This window comes from Tasmannia lanceolata, unplaced genomic scaffold (assembly GCF_043159265.1).
Source record: "Tasmannia lanceolata isolate RefF3 unplaced genomic scaffold, GAP_Taslan_0.1 ptg000008l, whole genome shotgun sequence".
In the NCBI taxonomy this organism is placed as follows: Eukaryota; Viridiplantae; Streptophyta; class Magnoliopsida; order Canellales; family Winteraceae; genus Tasmannia; species Tasmannia lanceolata.
Window position 1 is genome coordinate 30,872,075 of NW_027518685.1, and position 19,488 is coordinate 30,891,562.

General features: G+C 37.0%; 1 protein-coding gene across 2 annotated transcripts; it reads left to right on the forward strand.

The window, feature by feature from the left end:
• The first annotated feature begins 4,752 nt into the window (after nucleotides 1–4,752).
• LOC143885166 (uncharacterized) lies at nucleotides 4,753–18,354 on the forward strand. 2 transcript variants are annotated; one of them, XM_077389195.1, is made up of 7 exons: nucleotides 4,753–5,450; nucleotides 12,308–12,697; nucleotides 15,388–15,615; nucleotides 15,700–16,054; nucleotides 16,151–16,278; nucleotides 16,476–16,611; nucleotides 17,860–18,354. In XM_077389195.1, the coding sequence occupies exons 2-7, from the start codon at nucleotides 12,354–12,356 to the stop codon at nucleotides 18,097–18,099; spliced, it is 1,431 nt and encodes a 476-aa protein (XP_077245310.1). In that variant the 5' UTR covers nucleotides 4,753–5,450; nucleotides 12,308–12,353; the 3' UTR covers nucleotides 18,100–18,354. The 2 variants fall into 2 exon arrangements, with proteins under 2 accessions (XP_077245310.1, XP_077245309.1); XM_077389194.1 differs by having other exon boundaries at nucleotides 4,754–5,420.
• Nucleotides 18,355–19,488: the final 1,134 nt, after the last annotated feature.

Sequence of the window (19,488 nt, forward strand, 5' to 3'; positions counted from 1 at the left end):
AACTCTCATAATCACATAATTTCCCTCTAAATCATGGGGAAATGGGTCAAACGGGCCGGGTCAAAATCACGGGGAGGATTTTATGGGTCATTGGGCTTGGACCCGCACCCGGCCCACACACCTGCGGGTCAACCGGAATTTGTGCAAAGGTGGCTAGCAATACATAATAGCAATAAATAATAATTGCAGGTACTAAGTTTTAAATGAAAAATTAAGGGAAAATGAAAGCAAAGTTGAAAATTTATGAAAAAAATACCGAAAGAGTGTAGTAAAATATGAGAATTACGGGAAAAAGTATAAAGAAAATTCTGAAATTATGACAATTACGGGCACAAGCGACAAAAAAGGAGACAGCTGGGAGATTATATTATTATTATATGATCAGGAATGGGTTGCAGTGTTTGTTTTGGACGTTTCTGCAGGGGCATTTAACGTCTAACATGACAAAAATGCCCTCCCAAAATCAAATGCAGATAGAAAGCGAATTTCAGTAAAAGAAGGGAACCAATTGTTATATATATATATAAAAGCATCTATTTGTTGGTGTACTTTCTCTCTCCAAAAGTTTCTGACGCTGGTTGGATGGTCTATATTATATTGACCACTCATTTGGTGGTGGACCCACCATGGTGGTACAAAATTGAACCATTCAACCAATCAATATTTTGACCACACAAGTCTCCCAATTACATATGACTTGGCTTCAGATCCGTTCGGAGGAAGTTCCTCCATACCCTTGCTAATAGTGTAATAGCAGGTCGGTCTAAAAGACTGTTTTTTCAATTAAAGCACGAGTAGAAGACTTCTTTTGCAAAACCTCAGCATTTTGATACCCGGTTTGTTTGGGAAAAATTATACGGTGGCCCGTCGTGCATGCACGGGCAACCCCAAAAATACAATAGGGTCTACATTGTTTGGGTGATCCAAACCATTCATTAGATGGGCCTTGACATAGATATGGTGTGCCCAAAAATCTTCTCCATGGGATGATCCTAACCCTCCTATTTGCAGAGGTTTAAGATAGACGGTACAATAATTAAAAAAATTTACCTCAAAAACGTGTTTCGTATAATGGATGGATGAAGAAAGGAAACAAATACATAAAAGCCAATTTGAAAGCGTAACTGCAGAAGGCAAAACTAAAACTTCCCTGTAAAAGGAAATAAAAAAGGAAAATGATAAATGCGCCCCTTTTCATTACTTGGGACAGGCAGCTGCAGTGTGCGCGATGGCAATTAGGTCCCTTAAATCCATCCAATGTGATGCACACCAGCCTTTTACAGTCATAGATAAAGTGCAGCTGGGTGTCCCAAGCGATGAAAAGGAGTGCATTTATAATCTCCCAATTAATAAATATAAGGGAAAATTACATATACACCCCTTCTGGTATGGCCATTTTTCGCTTTAAACCCTGTGGTTTGGAAGTTACCAACGGCACCCCCTCAACTTTCTGACATTTTAAAGTAGACCCCCTCTGTTGATGGTCCATTAGTTTAACCTGACGGAATGACTAAAACTAACCATGGTTAATATTTTGAGGACAAAAATACCTTCATTTTAAGCCATTTGCATAGGGAATAGGGTAACGCCATTTCCCGCCGCTGCTGTAGCCACCTCCGGCCACTGCTGCCGTCGCCACCTCTAGCCACCGCTGTCGTCGCCACCTCCGGCCACCGCTGCCGTCGCCTCTACCACAAACAACGAAAACCCACTCCATGGCTACATCAAACCTTACATTTCAAGGAAAAACACAGATAAAGACAAAAAAAGCCCTAAAATATTAGGGTTTTTGTGCAAAGCATGATAAATGATGTGAATGAAGACAAATCAAAACCCTAAATCGAGGGTTGTGTTGATAAATAAACGAGATTCAAACCCTACTTTGAAGTTTTCACATGTGAAAACCCTAATTTTTAGTTGGAGAAGATGAGGGCATTATAATCATTTCCTCCTCTCCGTCCACTCCATCACATTAAAAAAACCCACGGAAAGTTGAGGGGGTGTCGTTGGTAACTTCCAAACCACAGGGTTTAAAGCGGAAAATGGCAAAACCACAGGGGGTGTATATGTAATTTTCCCTAAATATAAGGGAGATTTAGTGTAGAGATGTAATGGCAAAAGCCGGTTTCAAAGTGTAACCGAAGAAATCACAACGTCCCTATAAATGGAAACAAATTAATACAATGAATTTTTATATATAGATTTATGATAATGAGGAATGCTAGACCCACAGGAGCCCTTGCAAAAAAACATGGAAAGGGTGCCCTCATTGTTTAAATCTTATTTAGGATGGCACATAAAATCACTGTCATTGGTCAAAACCCCTGTTTGGATTCCAATTAAATAAATGAAAACACTAAAAAATTAAAAAAATTAAAAAAACCAAAGCCTAAATAAAGGAATAAGAAGGATGTTTGAAAATGCTAGGGCTTTTATAGAGAATCAGAATGTGGAGCTTTCTCTTTTGCTTCTCCGACCAGGAGAGAGAGAGAGAGAGAGAGAGAGAGAGAGAGAGAGAGAGAGAGAGAGAGAGAGAGAGAGAGAGAGAGAGTTCCAACTTTTCTCTGTTGGGGATTTGCTTGCTTTGGGTGGCTCGGAAAGTAGTGGAATATGAACTCAAACAGGAGGAGGCAAGCATTTTGATTTATCTAAAATTACCTTGGACAATAGTGAAGCAGTGTTTGTTTGTACGGCATATTCTTGGAAAGTAGGAGAATAAGTAAGGGTGTCATTATCAATATAGGAATAAAGAAAAGAGAGAGGGAAGAGAGAGAAAGAAAGAGCATCACCCTAGAAAATTCAACCAATTTTTTTTTAGTTTTGGAAGAATTTGCTTTTAGAGGGGACAAGGAATCCACATCATCACACAAGTAAGAAATCCAAGAGAATCCATTGGCATGCCAAATCCAAACCGAATTCCGACGGTTGCCGAGCTTTTGTGCAACCAAAAATATTCATATCAGGTGATATAATAGGTAAAAAGTAAAACACACCAGGCATTTTTTTTCCAGGAAGGGCCCCACTTTCTATCTTTTGTGTACGTAACCCAATTAACAGTGATCTGAACCTTTCATTCTCACATCGACGGCCAAAATTATCCAGCGACTGAATCCTTCAATCCGAGGTCTAAAGGTTTTTAACCCGAGTTAAGTTGTGTGCTTTAGAGGAGTTCCCTACTGTATAAATGAGTCAATCCCAAAACATTCACAACATTTCTCTATTTAATTTCCCTCATTTCCGAATTAGGGTTTGTAAACCCTAACTTCCGATCCTGGTAACATTTCTTCTTCAATCTGCCTCTTGGCCTTTTGATTTATATAATTCTCATCTGATATATGATCTATGTGATTTCCTTGTGTCTAATTTTTGTGTTTTTAATCTTCTTCTTTTTTTTTCTGAAATTGATCGATCCGTTTATCATTTTGGATGGCTAGGGTTTCGAGTTTTTCTTCTCCTATTTACATACTTTTTTCCGTTGGATTTAATTATTTGCTCTTGTTTATTTATGATATATGTGATAATCTGTTTCCTTTCATCGATCTGGTTAGGGTTTTGCGTCCTGATTTTTCTTTCGTCAGTCTGGTTTTGATTTTGTTCGATCTGTAATGTTATGGGTTTCTCCTTTTTTTTTTTCCAGATTTGATGGTTGCTTCGCTTATGGTTTTGCATTTTTGTTTATTTATTTATTTGATGATTAGTTGAGTCCTTGATTTGATTTTGTTGGTCTTTTGGTTTCCTATTCTAACTTTCCCGCCCAATTTCTCAATAATTAATTTGATATTCTCTTAATTTTTTGGGGGATGACGTCTTTTAGTTTTATGTTTCGATTGTTAGGGTCTTTCACATTTTTTCTTGAGAAGATAAAATTATACCATTTTTCTTCCTTTTTTCCCCTGAATTTCTTGCATGTCAGGGTTTTGTCTATGTATCTGGTTTCTCTGACAATTTTCTAAATAATATGTTATTTTCTTTGAAGTTCTTGGGTATGTGATCGAAACTCTAGCTTGTTTTTTGTTTTATTTTTATCCATGCATGTGCATAAATCTTTAAATGGTTATGGGGTTTTTTTTTTTTTTTTTTTTTTTTTTTTTCCAGTGCGTTGTGCAAGAAGATGGTTATATTACTATCCTGTACTGCCCATTGTAGACACCCCATTTTGACCGGACCCTAATTCAAATAAAAGTCCCAAAGATGAATAAAATTTCGAGAAATTCTGCCGAAATGAGAAGAGAGCTTAAAATTTTATCAACTTGGTGTGGTCAATGATAGGTACAAATTCCCTGAGAAGTTGTTGATGTTCCCGTGAGCGTCTCTGCAAAATTATAGATTAATCGGACGAAAAATGTTAGAAAAGACGATCCAAGTTAGTGAATTTATCAATGTGTTGTTCTATAAATAACATGTCGTTTTGCCAACAAGGGGTGAATCATCTTAAAGGGGGCTGTCCAGTAAGAAGGGAAAGAGGGCAAAAAGGCGCAAAATATATCAAGAGGAATGATACGATCACCTCTTCATCTTGCATGGACCACCTTTTGCAGGTGCAAATAAATGGTTAAGATACATTAGAAGGGGCTGGCCGGGGGAAAACGGGAGTAGGTGTATCATTTCTTTTTGTTTGAACTTTGTTATTACCTAGGCCACCTCCCTATATAGAACAGTAGTTACAAAATACACTAAAAAAGGGGCTGTCCGAGTAAACAGGGGGTCGAATACATCATTTCCCTTTGTTAAAAACCTTGGAATTAGGGCTAAGAAAGGAGAGGGCTCTCATTTTTCGATTGCAAAAATCAGAGAGGGAGAGGGAGGGAGAGAGAGAGAGAGGGCGATTCTCAAGCCCTACCTTATTTTCATTTTTTCCGATCGAAATCTTATTCTCCGGCCAAGATTCCGGCCGAGATCAGGCACATCTTTGGCCAGCAGTAGTGTTGTTCTTGTCTGCTTCCTCTTTTCTTCTTAATCTAGCCTGTTCTCATTCCTTTTAAAACCCTAATTACTTTTTCTTCATTTCCAATCAGCTTTTTCTATCTTCTGAGGTTGAATTCCGGCTAGATTCCAGCCCATCTACTCTCATATATCTATTGTTGTTAGGTTACATCTTCTTACTACATTATTTGGAAATCTCAAACCCTAACTTTCACTTGAACCATAGATCTGAGTTTATAAACCTGAAATTAAAGCCTTAAATCTTGTATCTAGAGTTCCTAGCCCTACTTTCGACCTTAGAAACCTCAGATCTGTTAAAAGAAACCATGGATCCAGTCTATCGCTCATCATCTTTATCTTTGTTTTGAGGATCTTTGATTCTTTCTCATCAGCAACATTTTAAGACAAGCGCGTTGCAATTGCTTGGGAAAAGAATCTAATTTAGAAGAATCGGAAGAAGCTGAAGTTGATTCAAGTGACGGATCTCGTTTGAGCAGGTAAATTGAAAGGTTGAAGCTATAGAAAAGGTATTTTTCTTATTGTTTTTAATAATACCTGATGAGAAATTGCCTTTTGTATCTAGATTTCTTCTATGTAAATGAGTTTCTTTAGATTAGTGAGATATTTAAAATCATTGATTGGATTTTTTGCTTGATCTAATTTATAATTTGTTTACAAAATGAAAATTTGAAGAGCTCGTGAGCAGGTGTTTATTCTGATTGTAGATTCGGTCTACTAATTTGAGGTGTTGTTTTGTATTGATCGGATTTTTTGCTTGATCTAATTTATAATTTGTTTACAAAATGAAAATTTGAAGAGCTCGTGAGCAGGTTATTCTGATTGTAGATTCGGTCTACTAATTTGAGGTGTTGTTTTGTATTGATCAATTGAATTATATGGAAATTATGTTTTGATAAAGTTTAGCTTGTGTCGTGCTAAATTTTTAGAGTCAAAATTATGTTCTTATATAGACACTGATCAGATAGTTATCAGCAACCCTTGTATGAACAGGCATATTTTTTTTTTTTCTTTGAAGTTTCCAAAATCACTTAGAGTAATTTCATTTATTAGCTGATAGGTGAGAATACTTGTTGAGATTCCAAGCCACTATCATTATTTTCTTATTTGTTGCAAGTTGAGAATGTTTGAATTACTGTGATTATAATTTTTATTTAAAAAAAAATAGAACAGTAACTCGTGTGATACCTGAGTTTTCATAAATCCGTTACCTGAATGTTAAATGCTATTGTTGGTCATATTGTCATACACTTGATTTGTTCTGTGTTCTTCTCCTTTGTTATAGCTCCAAAATGGGTATTTAAAGAGAAGACCTGTTTGAATTGATTCTAACATGGGATAGAACCAAATACAAATCATTTTGTAGCTCAGTGTTGGAATCATTTCAGGGTCTATGATCTTTGAAAAGAGTATAATGTGTAATTGACGCCTTAAAAACTAGTTTACCTTTTCATTGAAATCGAATTACTTTTTATTTCAAGAAATGCTTTGTGTAATGATAGTTTTGTGTTAACTCTCTCATAAAGAGTAGCCTTTGTTAGGAATGGTCCTTGCTAAGCATAACAAGTTGATATTGCTCATGTTTATAGGTCCCTTTCTTATTTTGAACCTACTGTGTTTAGTTCACAATGGTACAGTAGCTTGCATAAGTCAATTATAATTATTCCTTTAGGTTTGATAATAAATGAGGCTAGAAGCTACTCATACTCGCGCCATTATGTTTTGATGGTATGATGTTATTATTATTATTATTTTTCTTAAGGGTTGTTTGCCAAGACAGATTTTTATACTCAAGAATTTCCTGTCATATAATATGAATGCAATTCATTGGAGTTGAGTAGCCAACCTGATGAGGTGAAGTCAAAGATTATGATTGAATGAGTTAAACTTTATCCAATGTTTAGCCAAGATATTTATAGGAAGTGAATTATTACCTTGGTGGGAGGGCATCTAGGTAGATGGAATCCCGGTTTGAAATCATGCAACAACACACCTCCTTTATCTGCTATAATGTTTGCCTTTTATTTATTTTGTTATGATGGTGATTTGGGTTACCTTTGGTGCTAGGAATTTTTCTTCCAATGAGGCCAAGTAACATTTCCTTTGGAATAGATGGTAGTATGAAATTTTAGCTTAATTTACATAAAGAAGTAATACACCAGTTCTCTGTTGACTTTTAGGAGAGTAACCTTGACTGCATTTTCGTACTACAGGTTGATGGTTCTCTTGTTAATTCGAATATTGTAGTAATTGCATATCTTTATTGCTGATTTCTTTCAGAATGCAGTGGGTTTCTGATATTTGGTTTCAATATTTTGGAAATTTTGAATGCTTTCTGAAAGTAATGGCTACTAGATTATTTGATTACATGATTTTACTCGTCATATTGAAAACTGTTTTTGGAGTATATGTTTGTCCGAAACTTGATTTTATAGCCTCATTGCGAAACGGGAAAATGAATATACTTGTATGTATTAGAATAAAGTATGAAAATTTATGCCCTGAATGCTTTGAGTTAAGGACACAAGAAGTAGCATAGAATTTGTTTCTTAGATTGTTTAAAAGACTAAAATAGAATGCTTGTAAGAAATTGTCAGCCTAAAGGCTATCTATACAATTTCTGTTGAGAGGAATTACGGATTACTTTGGTATCATTTCAATTCCTCCCTTCTTTTTATATGTCAGAATGACATAGAGAAAGGGAGATCATTTTGTGTTTGGGTTTACAATGGATATATCTGTGTGATCTAGCGATTAATGTTGATGTTCTTGAACTCTTTTCCATCATGGTTTTCGTTCTTCGATGCGTGTATTCCTTTAGCATATCTCTTGTTGGATTTTGGATTGCGCTTTGTTTATTTTTTGGTTGATCATATATTTCAAAACTCAGAGTTACATATTGATTTGTCTCTTAGTGTATGTCTGTGTATACAGGATATAGATAAACCTGTTCAAGTTTGAACCAACATGCATGTTTCACTTTAGATCTGTTCTGGAATGTTGTTATTGATTTCATTTGGGATAGGAGTTGAATCAAATATGTATAACTAATAAAGGGAGACAATACTTATATCTACATCTTGATTTCCCTTTATGTTCAGTTTATCACGGTGCATTTTGATTACTGTCGAAGTCAGTTTCGTTCAGATTAGTTGATGATATTTCAGCTTTGTCAATCGTATGAAGTGTAAATCATTTCAACAGATAGATTTGTACATTGACATTAACTCAACCATGGTTAATAGATGCATAATATGTACTTGTTTTCTTAACTTCAATTGGCTCCCTAGACCACTTTAAGGTGTTGTAACCAGTCCTAATGTTTGTGCCTATAAGGAATTCTGAAGTAACTTTTGTGTAATTCTTGAAGCAAGAAAGTCCTCATGTCTGTAACCTTGTTTAAATTTCTGATATTGACAGTGTGCAGTTTTGATGGGTACAATTAATTAACCTGTTACTGTTTTCCTAGCCTTTATTCCTTTAAGAGTAGTAATTGTTTTAATTGCCCAGTAAAGAGTAAGAGGTGTTAGTGTGATTCTTAGGTTATGTTTGAGACAATAATATTTCTACCATACTCTCATATGAAACTGATTCCTTATTATTATGTTTTGGTAATGGTATGGTATTATGATGTTATATTGAGCCATTAATCTTTATGCTATAGTTGTGTGTGGATATAAATTCTTTGCTTTCGAAGTTAGCTTTATCATGTTTATATGAATTTCCTTATATATTTTCTTTTGGAGGAATGAGCTGTTGACAGATTGTGATGTGCATAGGAAGTTTTAATTTTGCACATGTTGTCACTTTAAATCGAGTGTTCAATTTACCTATGTTGAGTGTAGTCGCATTACTCTTGCTTAAGTTTCCCTAATGTTATTGAGTTCCTTTTCTTTATTTTTGTGAAAACCTCACAGCCTATAGCCAATAGAATTCAACTGCCATTTCATTTTGTCATGAATCATTATTTCTAGGTTCAATAGTACCATGGTAACTTGGGAATAGGAATTTGAAAGGAAGGCAATATGGAGTTCAATATTTGAACTTGAAGGTTTTCTAGTACAAGTTATAAATTTATTTGGTTATTTGGGTTATGTTTTCTGGGGAATTTCAAGTATGGTCATGAAGGTGTTGTTTATTTGTTTGGCCTATCTATTGAAACACTGTATGTATGCATTTAATGATAATGATTTCATTTGTGATATAAGCTTTTGCCTTGTCTGATTATTCTAAGGAGTTTACTTATTGGATTATTCATGGGTACAACTCCCATGGTTTTATATGCAAAATTGTTTTATTGCAAAAAGGGCGATGAAGGAGTCATCCCAAGCCCATCCTTTAAGGGACTTACCAAGTTCTAGTAGCATTTCCCCCTCATTTAGGAGATTTGCCTAGTCTATTAGACATGTTTAGACTTTAGTTCCTTTCATAGCAAGGGCTGTGATGGAGCTATCCGGAGCCTCCCCTTTTAGGAGACATTCTTTGTCTCATTAGTAAATTCCCCTTTTAGAAGACAAGCCTTGTATCATTAGAAAGTACCTTCCTTTACGATGGGATTGTGATCCGATATCGGCTTTGGGAGGGCTCGTTGAGATATTTCAGGGTATGACTCAACCCACTCTTTAGAGATTAGAGTGCGATCAAGAAGTCTGCTCATCACTAGAAGATCTTGGTTATTTGTCCATGTGAATTTAGCTCCCTCCAACGGAAGATCCAAGAGCTCACTATCCAAGATGAATGTGGATAAGTTATGCATACTAGTCGTGATTCTGCTCGGATGATTTTTCTCTTGTGGATAACGAATGGTGTTGAATTCACCCCTGATAATCAACGACCCTGCCCATTGATGCTTGGGACCATAGCCCCTTCCTTCCTTGTGCTTTGGCTGGCCCATATACAGCAGTAAACATCCATTGTACCATCGAAGTCCGGCACGTGAAACGGATCAATACGGTGTGGTCCTTTATCCAGTTTTCTTCCATAATAAACTAATTCTCCTTCCATATTACTATGATACCCCCCGAAGAGCCCCTTACGTCTTTTGAGATCCACAGCTGATTCGTTCTTCCCTAAATCTTGTTTATTAAGTTCTCAGAAATTCCTGACAATTTTGATTCAATGATAACAAGGATATCCGGATGGCGCCGACTACAAAGATCTTTTACAGCCAGGTGCTTCCTTTCTGTCCCCATACCCGTTTTTTCCAGAATAAGAACTTCATGGTAACTTATTTGAGGTATCCCAATATCACCATTGATGCCCGACTCAAAACAGTCGCTTTAGCTCCCTCTCCTCCTCCCCTTCTGTTTTGTACAAGTTGGATGCGGTTTCTCCTGGTCCCTTTGTTCAATTTCCAGATACATTTTGTGTGGCTGCGACATTTTCTTCAAACTGAATTCCGATGTCCTTCTCCATTGTTGTCATTTGCTCGTAACTCCCGTACTCAATGTTAACTTACCAACTTCTCCAACAGCTTAAGCTGTTGAAGAAATGCGTTATTTATCTTTTATACTTTAACACTCCCCCGCACGTGTTGGCAAACACGTGGCACATGTGGTCCCACTTTGGGCTGACCATCGCATGTGGATTTTTGCTATCCGGGAGGTTTGAACTCGAGACCTTTGGCTCTGATACCATGTTAACTTACCAACTTCTCCAAAAGCTTAAGCTGTTGAAGAAAGGCGTTATTTATCTTTTACAAGGTTTTAAATCTCGGTTTCGGTTTCGGTTTCGGTCATCACCGAAACCGAAACGTTTCGGTTTCGGAACGAAATTTCGGACGAAATCTTGTAAAAATTTCACCGAAATTTCGGTGAAATTTTGGAAATTTCCGAAACGTTTCACCGAAATTTCCGAAATTTCACCGAAATTTTGTACTTCACCGAAACGTTTCACCGAAATTTCCGAAACTTCACCGAAATTTCCGAAACTTCACCGAAATTTCCGAAATTTCACCGAAATTTTACCGAAACGAAACGTTTCGGCCGAAATTTCCGAAACGTTTCGGCGAAGTTTGGTACTTTTCCGACTCACAGTGAATTTCGTTTCGGTTTCCACCGAAACCGAAATATTTCGGCCGAAACGAAACGTTTCGGCCGAAATTTAAAACCATGATCTTTTATACTTTAACACTCAACATTCGGCTTACCTTGCTTAAGGCAGGCCTGAATTTTCTCGCGAAGATTGTTTTCCAACGTATCATCCATAGTTACCAGGGTGGGAAACAAATTCGGGAAACGAAACGTGAAACGGAAACAGGAAACGCATGGGAAAAAATATAGGGGAAACGAGAAACGAGAAAATGATAGAAAATTGTATGAGAAATGTCTTAGGAAACGCATTAGAAGCGTTTCAGTGATAGAAACAATACACATGAAACACAAGGAAAACACGAAATATATGGTTTTGTTGATTTAAACACGAAAACCATTTCTCCAATTTTTTTTATCATGTTTCTGAAACGTTTCCGAAACGCGTTTCCCGCATTTTATGGGAAACGAGTTTCCCACCCGCGGGGAACGCGTTTTAGGAGAAACGGGTTTCCCATCTTCCCAAGGAGTTTCCGGCAACTATGGTATCGTCCACCGATTCAGAGTTAATAGCAGCCATAGAGCTTTCTGATACCGCAATATCGTCATTCTTGACATCACAATTTTGATTGATCCGATCAGCACATGTTTCATCAGTGGCCGATTCAGTGATGGACTTTGCATGCAACTGTGTCTTGGTCGCCGACAACTCCATAGAGCCGGTTAAAAAAAAGAATATAACAGGAAATATTTATCATATCTGTTATGGCATGTAAATTTCTGTTGTTTTTCTATTTAATTCCAATTCTTTGTAGAAAACCTTCTTTTATTATGCAGTTGAAAATTTATGTCCCTTTTTGTTATCAGTCTTTCTCTTATCCCTTTTTGTTAGTAGTGGATGTTTGACTGATGTGATTTGCAGATGCTAACCGTGTGTTCTTTTATGCCATTGATCAGGATGATTCAACTCATTAAGGGTTGACCAAGTGTTTGAAGTATGTTTCATGGTGTCATTTGGAAGTGAAGATCCCATTTTAGATTATAAAATTCAGGTTTTAGCTTGTAAAATCATGACAAATCTGGATTATAAAATTTATGTATCCAAATAGAATATGATTTCATTTTATGTTTTTTTATCATATTTCTTTGCAAATTGTATTAATTGGTGTGGAAAATTTGGTGCATCTCATGTTAACCCGAGAATTCAATTTCTACCAAGATTGTAGTTGCTCTGAACTTGATTTTTCTTTCATTTATTTGTATTTTCTTTTATCATGTTCATACCTTACCATTGTGCTTATTCAGTTGTTCTGGATATCTTTATGAATTATGTACAGAATTTTATATAGAGAGTATCAACTACTATAGCTTTGACAAGGGAAAATGGGAGGAGGATTCAGAGTTCTTCATCTCGTAAGACCTTTTCTGTCAATCTTGCCGGAAGTGCAGAGTGCTGACCGTAAGGTGCCATTCAGGGAGAAGGTTATCTACACCATTATCTCTCTTTTCATCTTTCTGGTATGCAGTCAGCTTCCGCTTTATGGCATACATTCAACAACAGGAGCGGATCCATTCTATTGGATGCGTGTTATTCTCGCATCGAACCGTGGGACCGTTATGGAGTTGGGAATCACCCCTATTGTGACGTCTGGGCTGGTGATGCAACTCTTGGCTGGGTCTAAAATCATCGAAGTTGATAACAGTGTTCGTGAGGATCGGGCCCTTTTGTAAGTATTTGTGTACTAGGTTGACTTTGGTAATAACTAGTGGCTTTTTATTCATTTTCAGTTGAACTTCGATAAGTTGGTGGCTAGTACTGAGTTACTTTCGAAGAGCATGTTTTCCTTTTTGAAATAACAAACAATATTTGCTATTGGTTTGATGAATAATCTGATGATCTGCATCAGTTTTTGGTTTAACTATTTGCTGATGTTTGCTTATGGATCAAAAGATAGGTGCTATACCATGCATGCTTGGGTGGTGGTTGGCTAGTTTGACTAAATTAGCATTAGACAGAAATCAGACCTTGTTGATTTATCAGCTTATTTGGAGCTATGTTGGTTATTTAGCAGAACGATGAAAATCATGTGAAGAAATATAGATAGGGCAATTTTTTTTTTTTTTATGAATCTTAATATGGATGGAGCAGTTAACAAGTACATGTTTCTATGTAACTGATGATTATATTTCTAAAAGGTTACTACATTTAGGTAATGGTTTATTATATACTGAATTACTTGTTCCCTCACTTATAAAATCCGTTCCTTTCAGTGTTTTGGTTAGGTTAGTGGGACATAACGTACCGTTATTTTGTCTATTTTGAAAAAAGTGTTACGAGTTACGACCATAGATTTTTTTTTAAATACTTAAAAAAAAATTCAGAAAGGGAAATTTAAAAAATTAAAAGAAACAAATATATCAAGCAGTCAGAAAGTAAGGTTAAAACAGTAAAAAATAAAAAATAGCCATTCAGTGGTAAAATCCTATGGAACATGTCGCTTCTAGCAATCTTGTGGTTCCTCTGGAAAGAAAGAAATGCAAGAATCTTCGAAGGGGTGTCGAAGAGCCCAAATTTCCTCTTCATTAAAGCAATGGCTTTAACGATTGCATGGGTCAAGATCCTCCAATGTTTTAGATTCGTTTCAGCTTATGACTTATGGGAAGGTTGGAGAGAAGTCTACTTCAGTGTGGAGACAAAGCAAAGCATGGTGCAAGAGTGGACGCTCCCTCCTCCTGGCTGTATTAAGTCGAATTTCGATGGTTCAAGTTTGGGAAATCCGAGACCGGAGGTATTTTGAGAAACGAATTAGGGGATGTGATTTGAGCCTTTGCAGGGCCCATCAAAGAAGCAGACTCGTCGGAAGTTGAAGTTCGCGCTGTTCACCAAAGGCTCAAACTAGTGGAAATCCGGTACTGGTAGGTATTGGAGGTGTTTTGAGAAACGATTTAGGGGAGGTAATTTGGGCCTTTGCAGGGCCCATCGGAGAAGCGGACTCATCGGAAGCAGAAGTTCGTGCTGTTCACCAAGGGCTCAAACTAGTGGAGCAAAGTCAATTGGCTTCCTTAGTGGTAGAAGGAGACTCCTTAAATGTGATTCGGTGGTTAAAAGGATCTCATAATCATCCGTGGAGATTTGATAGGTATTTTGATGAATTGTTTGGCAGGATTGGCTCATCTCCTATAGCTTTTCAACACATGAGAAGATCCGCTAATTTGGTGGCGGATAGTCTAGTGATGGATGGGGTTTCTAAAGAATCTCTAGCATTCTCCTCCTCCATGAGTTGTAATTTTGTGGTTCTAGCATTTTTTCCTTTTGGACTTTGACCATCTCGGTCTTTTTTAATAATATTTTTGGCTATCATTAAAATAAATGAAGGTTATTCCAGTCGAAACAAGGCATTTCGCCGTGATTCACTTGACAATTATAATGAAACATAACGAATCAGAATGGAATTCTATCCGGAACATCTTGGTTCCCTATTTTGTACCAAAATTGGCACTGCTATGAGAAATTCCATCCATTGTGGTCGAAACAAAATGGATTTAATAACTAAGCTGTTTCCTGGCACTACAAGAAAATATAGTCACTTGCACTTTGTTTGCACTGTGTTTGTTCATGGTTGTTTATACATTAGTTTAGAAATGAGAAAGACTCCATTTTGGAATGTGCACACTGAACTTTTTTGTGTGTGTATATCATCAATAATCACTGGTACTACCAAGATAGACCGGTGATTAGATGTGGTCCCCACATGCTCTGATTTCTTAGCTGATGATGAGATATGTTGGACACCACATCTCATCTAGTTTATGCAAATGAGCTTCTTGTTCATGCGCACTGGATACTTCCTCGTTTAACAATTGGGCCGATAATTTAGAAGTTAAAAGGATAGTACTGACAGATCACATTTTTTTTCTTCTTTTCGATACAATTCACCTCTGGTTGAACTCATACTTACAATTAACATAGTCAGTCACGGCCTATCAATCATATAATGCTGAAGGTGCATAAGTTTAAGCAAACCTTAACATGTATTATGAAGAGAAGATCATGAAACTGACTGAAAAATCGTAAGTATGCGTGAACTGGGTTTAATTGGCATAATTGTGTCCTTTTGTGATTGTAGCCACCATGGTCAGTTGAGACATAATGAGTGTTCTTATTTCAATCTATATCTTGAATGGCTCAGTTTCTTATAATCTGTTTTAATTTTGTTGCTATTTTGTGAAAAAGAGCTCTTTGTTTTGTTGTTTGGAGTCTATCCATGCATGTATGGAAATGATACCTGCAACAAGTTTGCCTTCGCATGTTCTATGATTCTTTGGTGGGTGAATAGGAGACCATCTTTTTTCCATATACATGTTATTGTATTATTCTATAATTTAATATAGTTTTTATTTCTATGTTTTTCCCCAGAAATGGTGCACAGAAGTTGCTGGGTATCCTGATTGCTATTGGTGAGGCAGTTGCATATGTCCTATCTGGGATGTATGGAAGTGTGAGTCAACTTGGAACTGGGAATGCTATTCTCATTATTCTCCAGCTTTGCTTTGCCGGTCTTATTGTCATATGCTTAGATGAACTCCTCCAAAAAGGATACGGTCTTGGTTCTGGCATTTCTCTGTTTATTGCAACCAATATCTGGTAAGTTAGTAGTTTTCTCTCTTTTCCTCGAGCTATTTGATCACACAGATCTAAGAACCCCAATTGTTTGATCATGCCTTGCAGTGAAAATATCATTTGGAAAGCTTTCAGCCCCACGACTATCAACACTGGGCGAGGAGCTGAATTTGAAGGCGCAGTTATTGCCTTATTCCATCTGCTGATAACTAGAACCGATAAGGTCCGTGCCCTTCGAGAGGCTTTCTACCGGCAGAACCTTCCAAACGTGACAAATTTGCTTGCCACGATTCTGATCTTCCTTATTGTGATATACTTCCAAGGATTCCGTGTTATTTTGCCTGTGAGGTCGAAGAATGCTCGTGGGCAGCAAGGCTCCTACCCAATCAAACTGTTCTACACCTCCAACATGCCTATCATTCTACAATCTGCACTTGTTTCAAATCTTTATTTTATTTCCCAGGTACTGTAGTTTTAAATAGTTGCAGGTGGACAGTTGAATGGTATTCATTCTTTGTTGCCTAATGAAAAAATCTAATCCTATTCATCTCTGGTGCAGTTGCTGTACAGGAGGTACAGTGGAAATTTTCTAGTAAATCTGCTCGGGAAATGGAAAGAATCTGAATATTCAGGGGGTCAGTTCATCCCTGTTGGTGGCATCGCATATTATATCACAGCCCCATCAAGGTGATTAAACATCTTTTTTCTTTCCTTCTCACCGTTACTGTCCATACCATCATCCTTTTTTTTTTCGCTGTCTAAAATTACATACATATTATAGGTCCTAGTTTAGTTTCTTTATTTGTCGTAACCGTTTGTTTCTATTTATTTTTCCCCTTCCATCTACTTATAGTGCTTATGTTTCGGGTTTTTATTTCTTTCAGCCTGGCAGATATGGCAGCCAATCCATTCCATGCACTATTCTATATTGTGTTCATGCTCTGTGCTTGTGCTTTGTTCTCCAAAACTTGGATAGAAGTGTCTGGATCTTCAGCTAGAGATGTGGCGAAGCAGCTCAAGGTACATTTATATTTGATTTTGTTTTCGTCTCATCCACCTTGTATTTTTACTGCTTGACGAGATAATGTCAGATGCATTTGGGTTAAATGAAGCAAGTTTTAAAAACTCATTGATACATGCTGAACTTGTTTGAGGTTCCTTTTGTTGGCCTCACTCTAAGAATCAAAACTGAAGTCTGATTTTATGAAAAATGTCCACCAAATCATTGCACATCATTGTTTTCTATTAATTGGCGAGAGTTATTTATGGTTCTTGTTTAGAATAATCTTTGTTTTTGTGAGTTGTCAATAAAAGAACTATTGCTGCATGAGTTGTCTGTGATACTAATTAAGAGCGTACATTATTTCAAACTTGTGAATGGATTTCCTGGGAACCATTGGATGTTTTCGTTGTTATCTTTGTTGGGGCATCTTGTAGCCATTGGCATCTGTCATATAAAGGTATAAACTATCAGTCTGTTTTGCTTTTGAGGGCACAATAAGTTTGTGGATGTAGTATTTTTTTCTAATTGAAAGAGCTCTCAAGTATCTGCTTAGCAGGGATGATGATGTTCTTAAAATGGGTATCTTTCACTTGCTTCTTTTGCATGTTGCCAGTGTTAATTTGCCTCCGGGAATGAGTTATATGAAGCACAATTTAAATACTCTTTTTAGTAAATAATCAACTCGCCTGTGTTGTAATGGGTTTACCTTTGGGAAGTTCTCGCCCAAGTCTAAATTTTGCCCTACCTAGTTAATTTTTTTTTAAAAATCCTTTGATTCCACATCTATGATTTGCCCAAGTTAACTCTTTTTTTACTTTGCCCTAGTTCTTGTCCGAATCCGAGTTTTTAACCACTGATATGAGACCCTCACGAGGTGAATCCTGAAAGAACATATCCTACCTCGGTCGAGGATTATTGTCCATGGTGGGGATAGGTTGAAACCTTGCTTTAGGTGTCTGTATCAATAGGTTGTTATCACTCATCAGAACTCGCTATGAGCCACATCTATGAAAGAAAAATGTCATGTCTACAGTTGGCTCTTTAAAGCTTCCCTTGATCTCTTTGCATTTTTCGCTCTTGAATTTTCAAACCAGTCTGCAGATAGCTCTAGTTGAAGGAGGGTCTTTATGTTGAGGTTTCTACTGTTAATTCTTCCACCTTCAGCACCTTTGAGACACTAATGGAGTCCTCTAATTCATTAGAAAGGCATTTAATTGTCATGTTTTGTCTTCTTGTTTATAGCCCCATTCCAAATGATTGTGCAGGAACAACAAATGGTGATGCCTGGTCACAGAGAATCCAATTTACAGAAGGAACTGAACCGCTACATACCCACTGCAGCAGCCTTTGGAGGCGTGTGCATTGGCGCGTTGACTGTGCTTGCAGATTTTATGGGGGCTATCGGTTCTGGTACTGGGATTCTTCTCGCCGTAACCATCATATATCAATATTTTGAGACGTTCGAGAAGGAGCGAGCCAGCGAACTTGGCTTCTTTGGTCTCTGAGCTCAAAACCGTTTCATATACAGTTTTTTCAAGTAAAAGCCACTCGTTTCTTCTAACTTCACATGGTAGTAGTAGAGATAGTAAGTCAAGGTTTAGTTGTATTTCTTTTCTCTCTTTTTTCACTGTGGGGAACTTGATACTGGAAACTGCCATCTTTGAAGGATTGGATCCACACACACATGCACAAGATCAGTGGGACATGTTTGGGATCCATTGAATTTCATAGTTTAGTAAAATGCTTCGAAATTTTTTAAATTTACTGGCAATTTTTGGGATTTTATTTTACCCCCTTAAAAACCCTATCCAATGCAGGGTATGGTGTCACCGTTGCCAGGATTTTGCACCCTCTTGGACTGAGTTAAGAGTACCAAAGAGCTTGTGTTCAAAAATTTTGGGACTTGGAACCGAATTGCTTGCAGGCAAATGTTGTGCTGGTCTCACTACTCTACTGCTTTTACTAGTTGAATTGAAAAATAGAAAAGGGGAAGGGTATGGACCCTTTGCTTTTTAGCAACGGTCTTTTTTTCTTTGTTTTACACTTTTCCAATTAACTGTTAAAGGCTTTAGAATTCTCAAAATCTATAAGTGGCCAATAAAACGAAAGGAGTCCCATTATCAAAACAAGTGATTGCCACTATTATCACGCAAATCTCACCCGGTATCACCGTATGCCAGCCAGGAATGAATTGGGACAGAAAAACATATTAAAAAATATTTAGGCTCTGTTCCTTTTGAAGTAAATTGGGAAGGGGAGTAAATTTTGTTTTACATAGGAATATAATTTCTGTCTTCTGCCCAGAGTGTGGGGTTTCATTCACCGGTGCTCAAGTGAAAAGTGTTTATGCTAATGCAAAAGTGGAGAGGATGAGCTTACTGCATTGCAAGAAAGTTATGCAAAAGCCTAAGAAAATTGTATTGGGAGAAGGCTGATGAAAGACTGCTTGTGTATCTTGTAGTGCAAAATATGGTGTGAATTTTGAAAGAAAGTGACAGAGAAAGATACATTCAAATAATTTATACCTTGAATGGTATTGTGTTTTGTTAGGTATAGCATATTATAAAAAATATGTGGGCCCACATTGTTTGGGTGATCCAAACCATTCATTTGAAAGGCCGTTACCTAGATAGGGTTTCCGCAAAAAATCAGATCCATACGATCATCCTAACCCATTAACCCATAAAAAAAATGAAGGGAAAAAATGGGCAGATTTGTGACAAACAGTGTCTCTCCATTTTTTTTTTCCAGTTTTCCCTCCATTTGTAGATGGGTTAGGATGATCCTATGAATCTGATTTTTTGTATACACCCTATCCAGGCAAGGGCCTTTCAAATGAATGGTTTGGATCACCCAAACAATGGGGCCCCCACTGTTTTTAACCCGACCGAGTA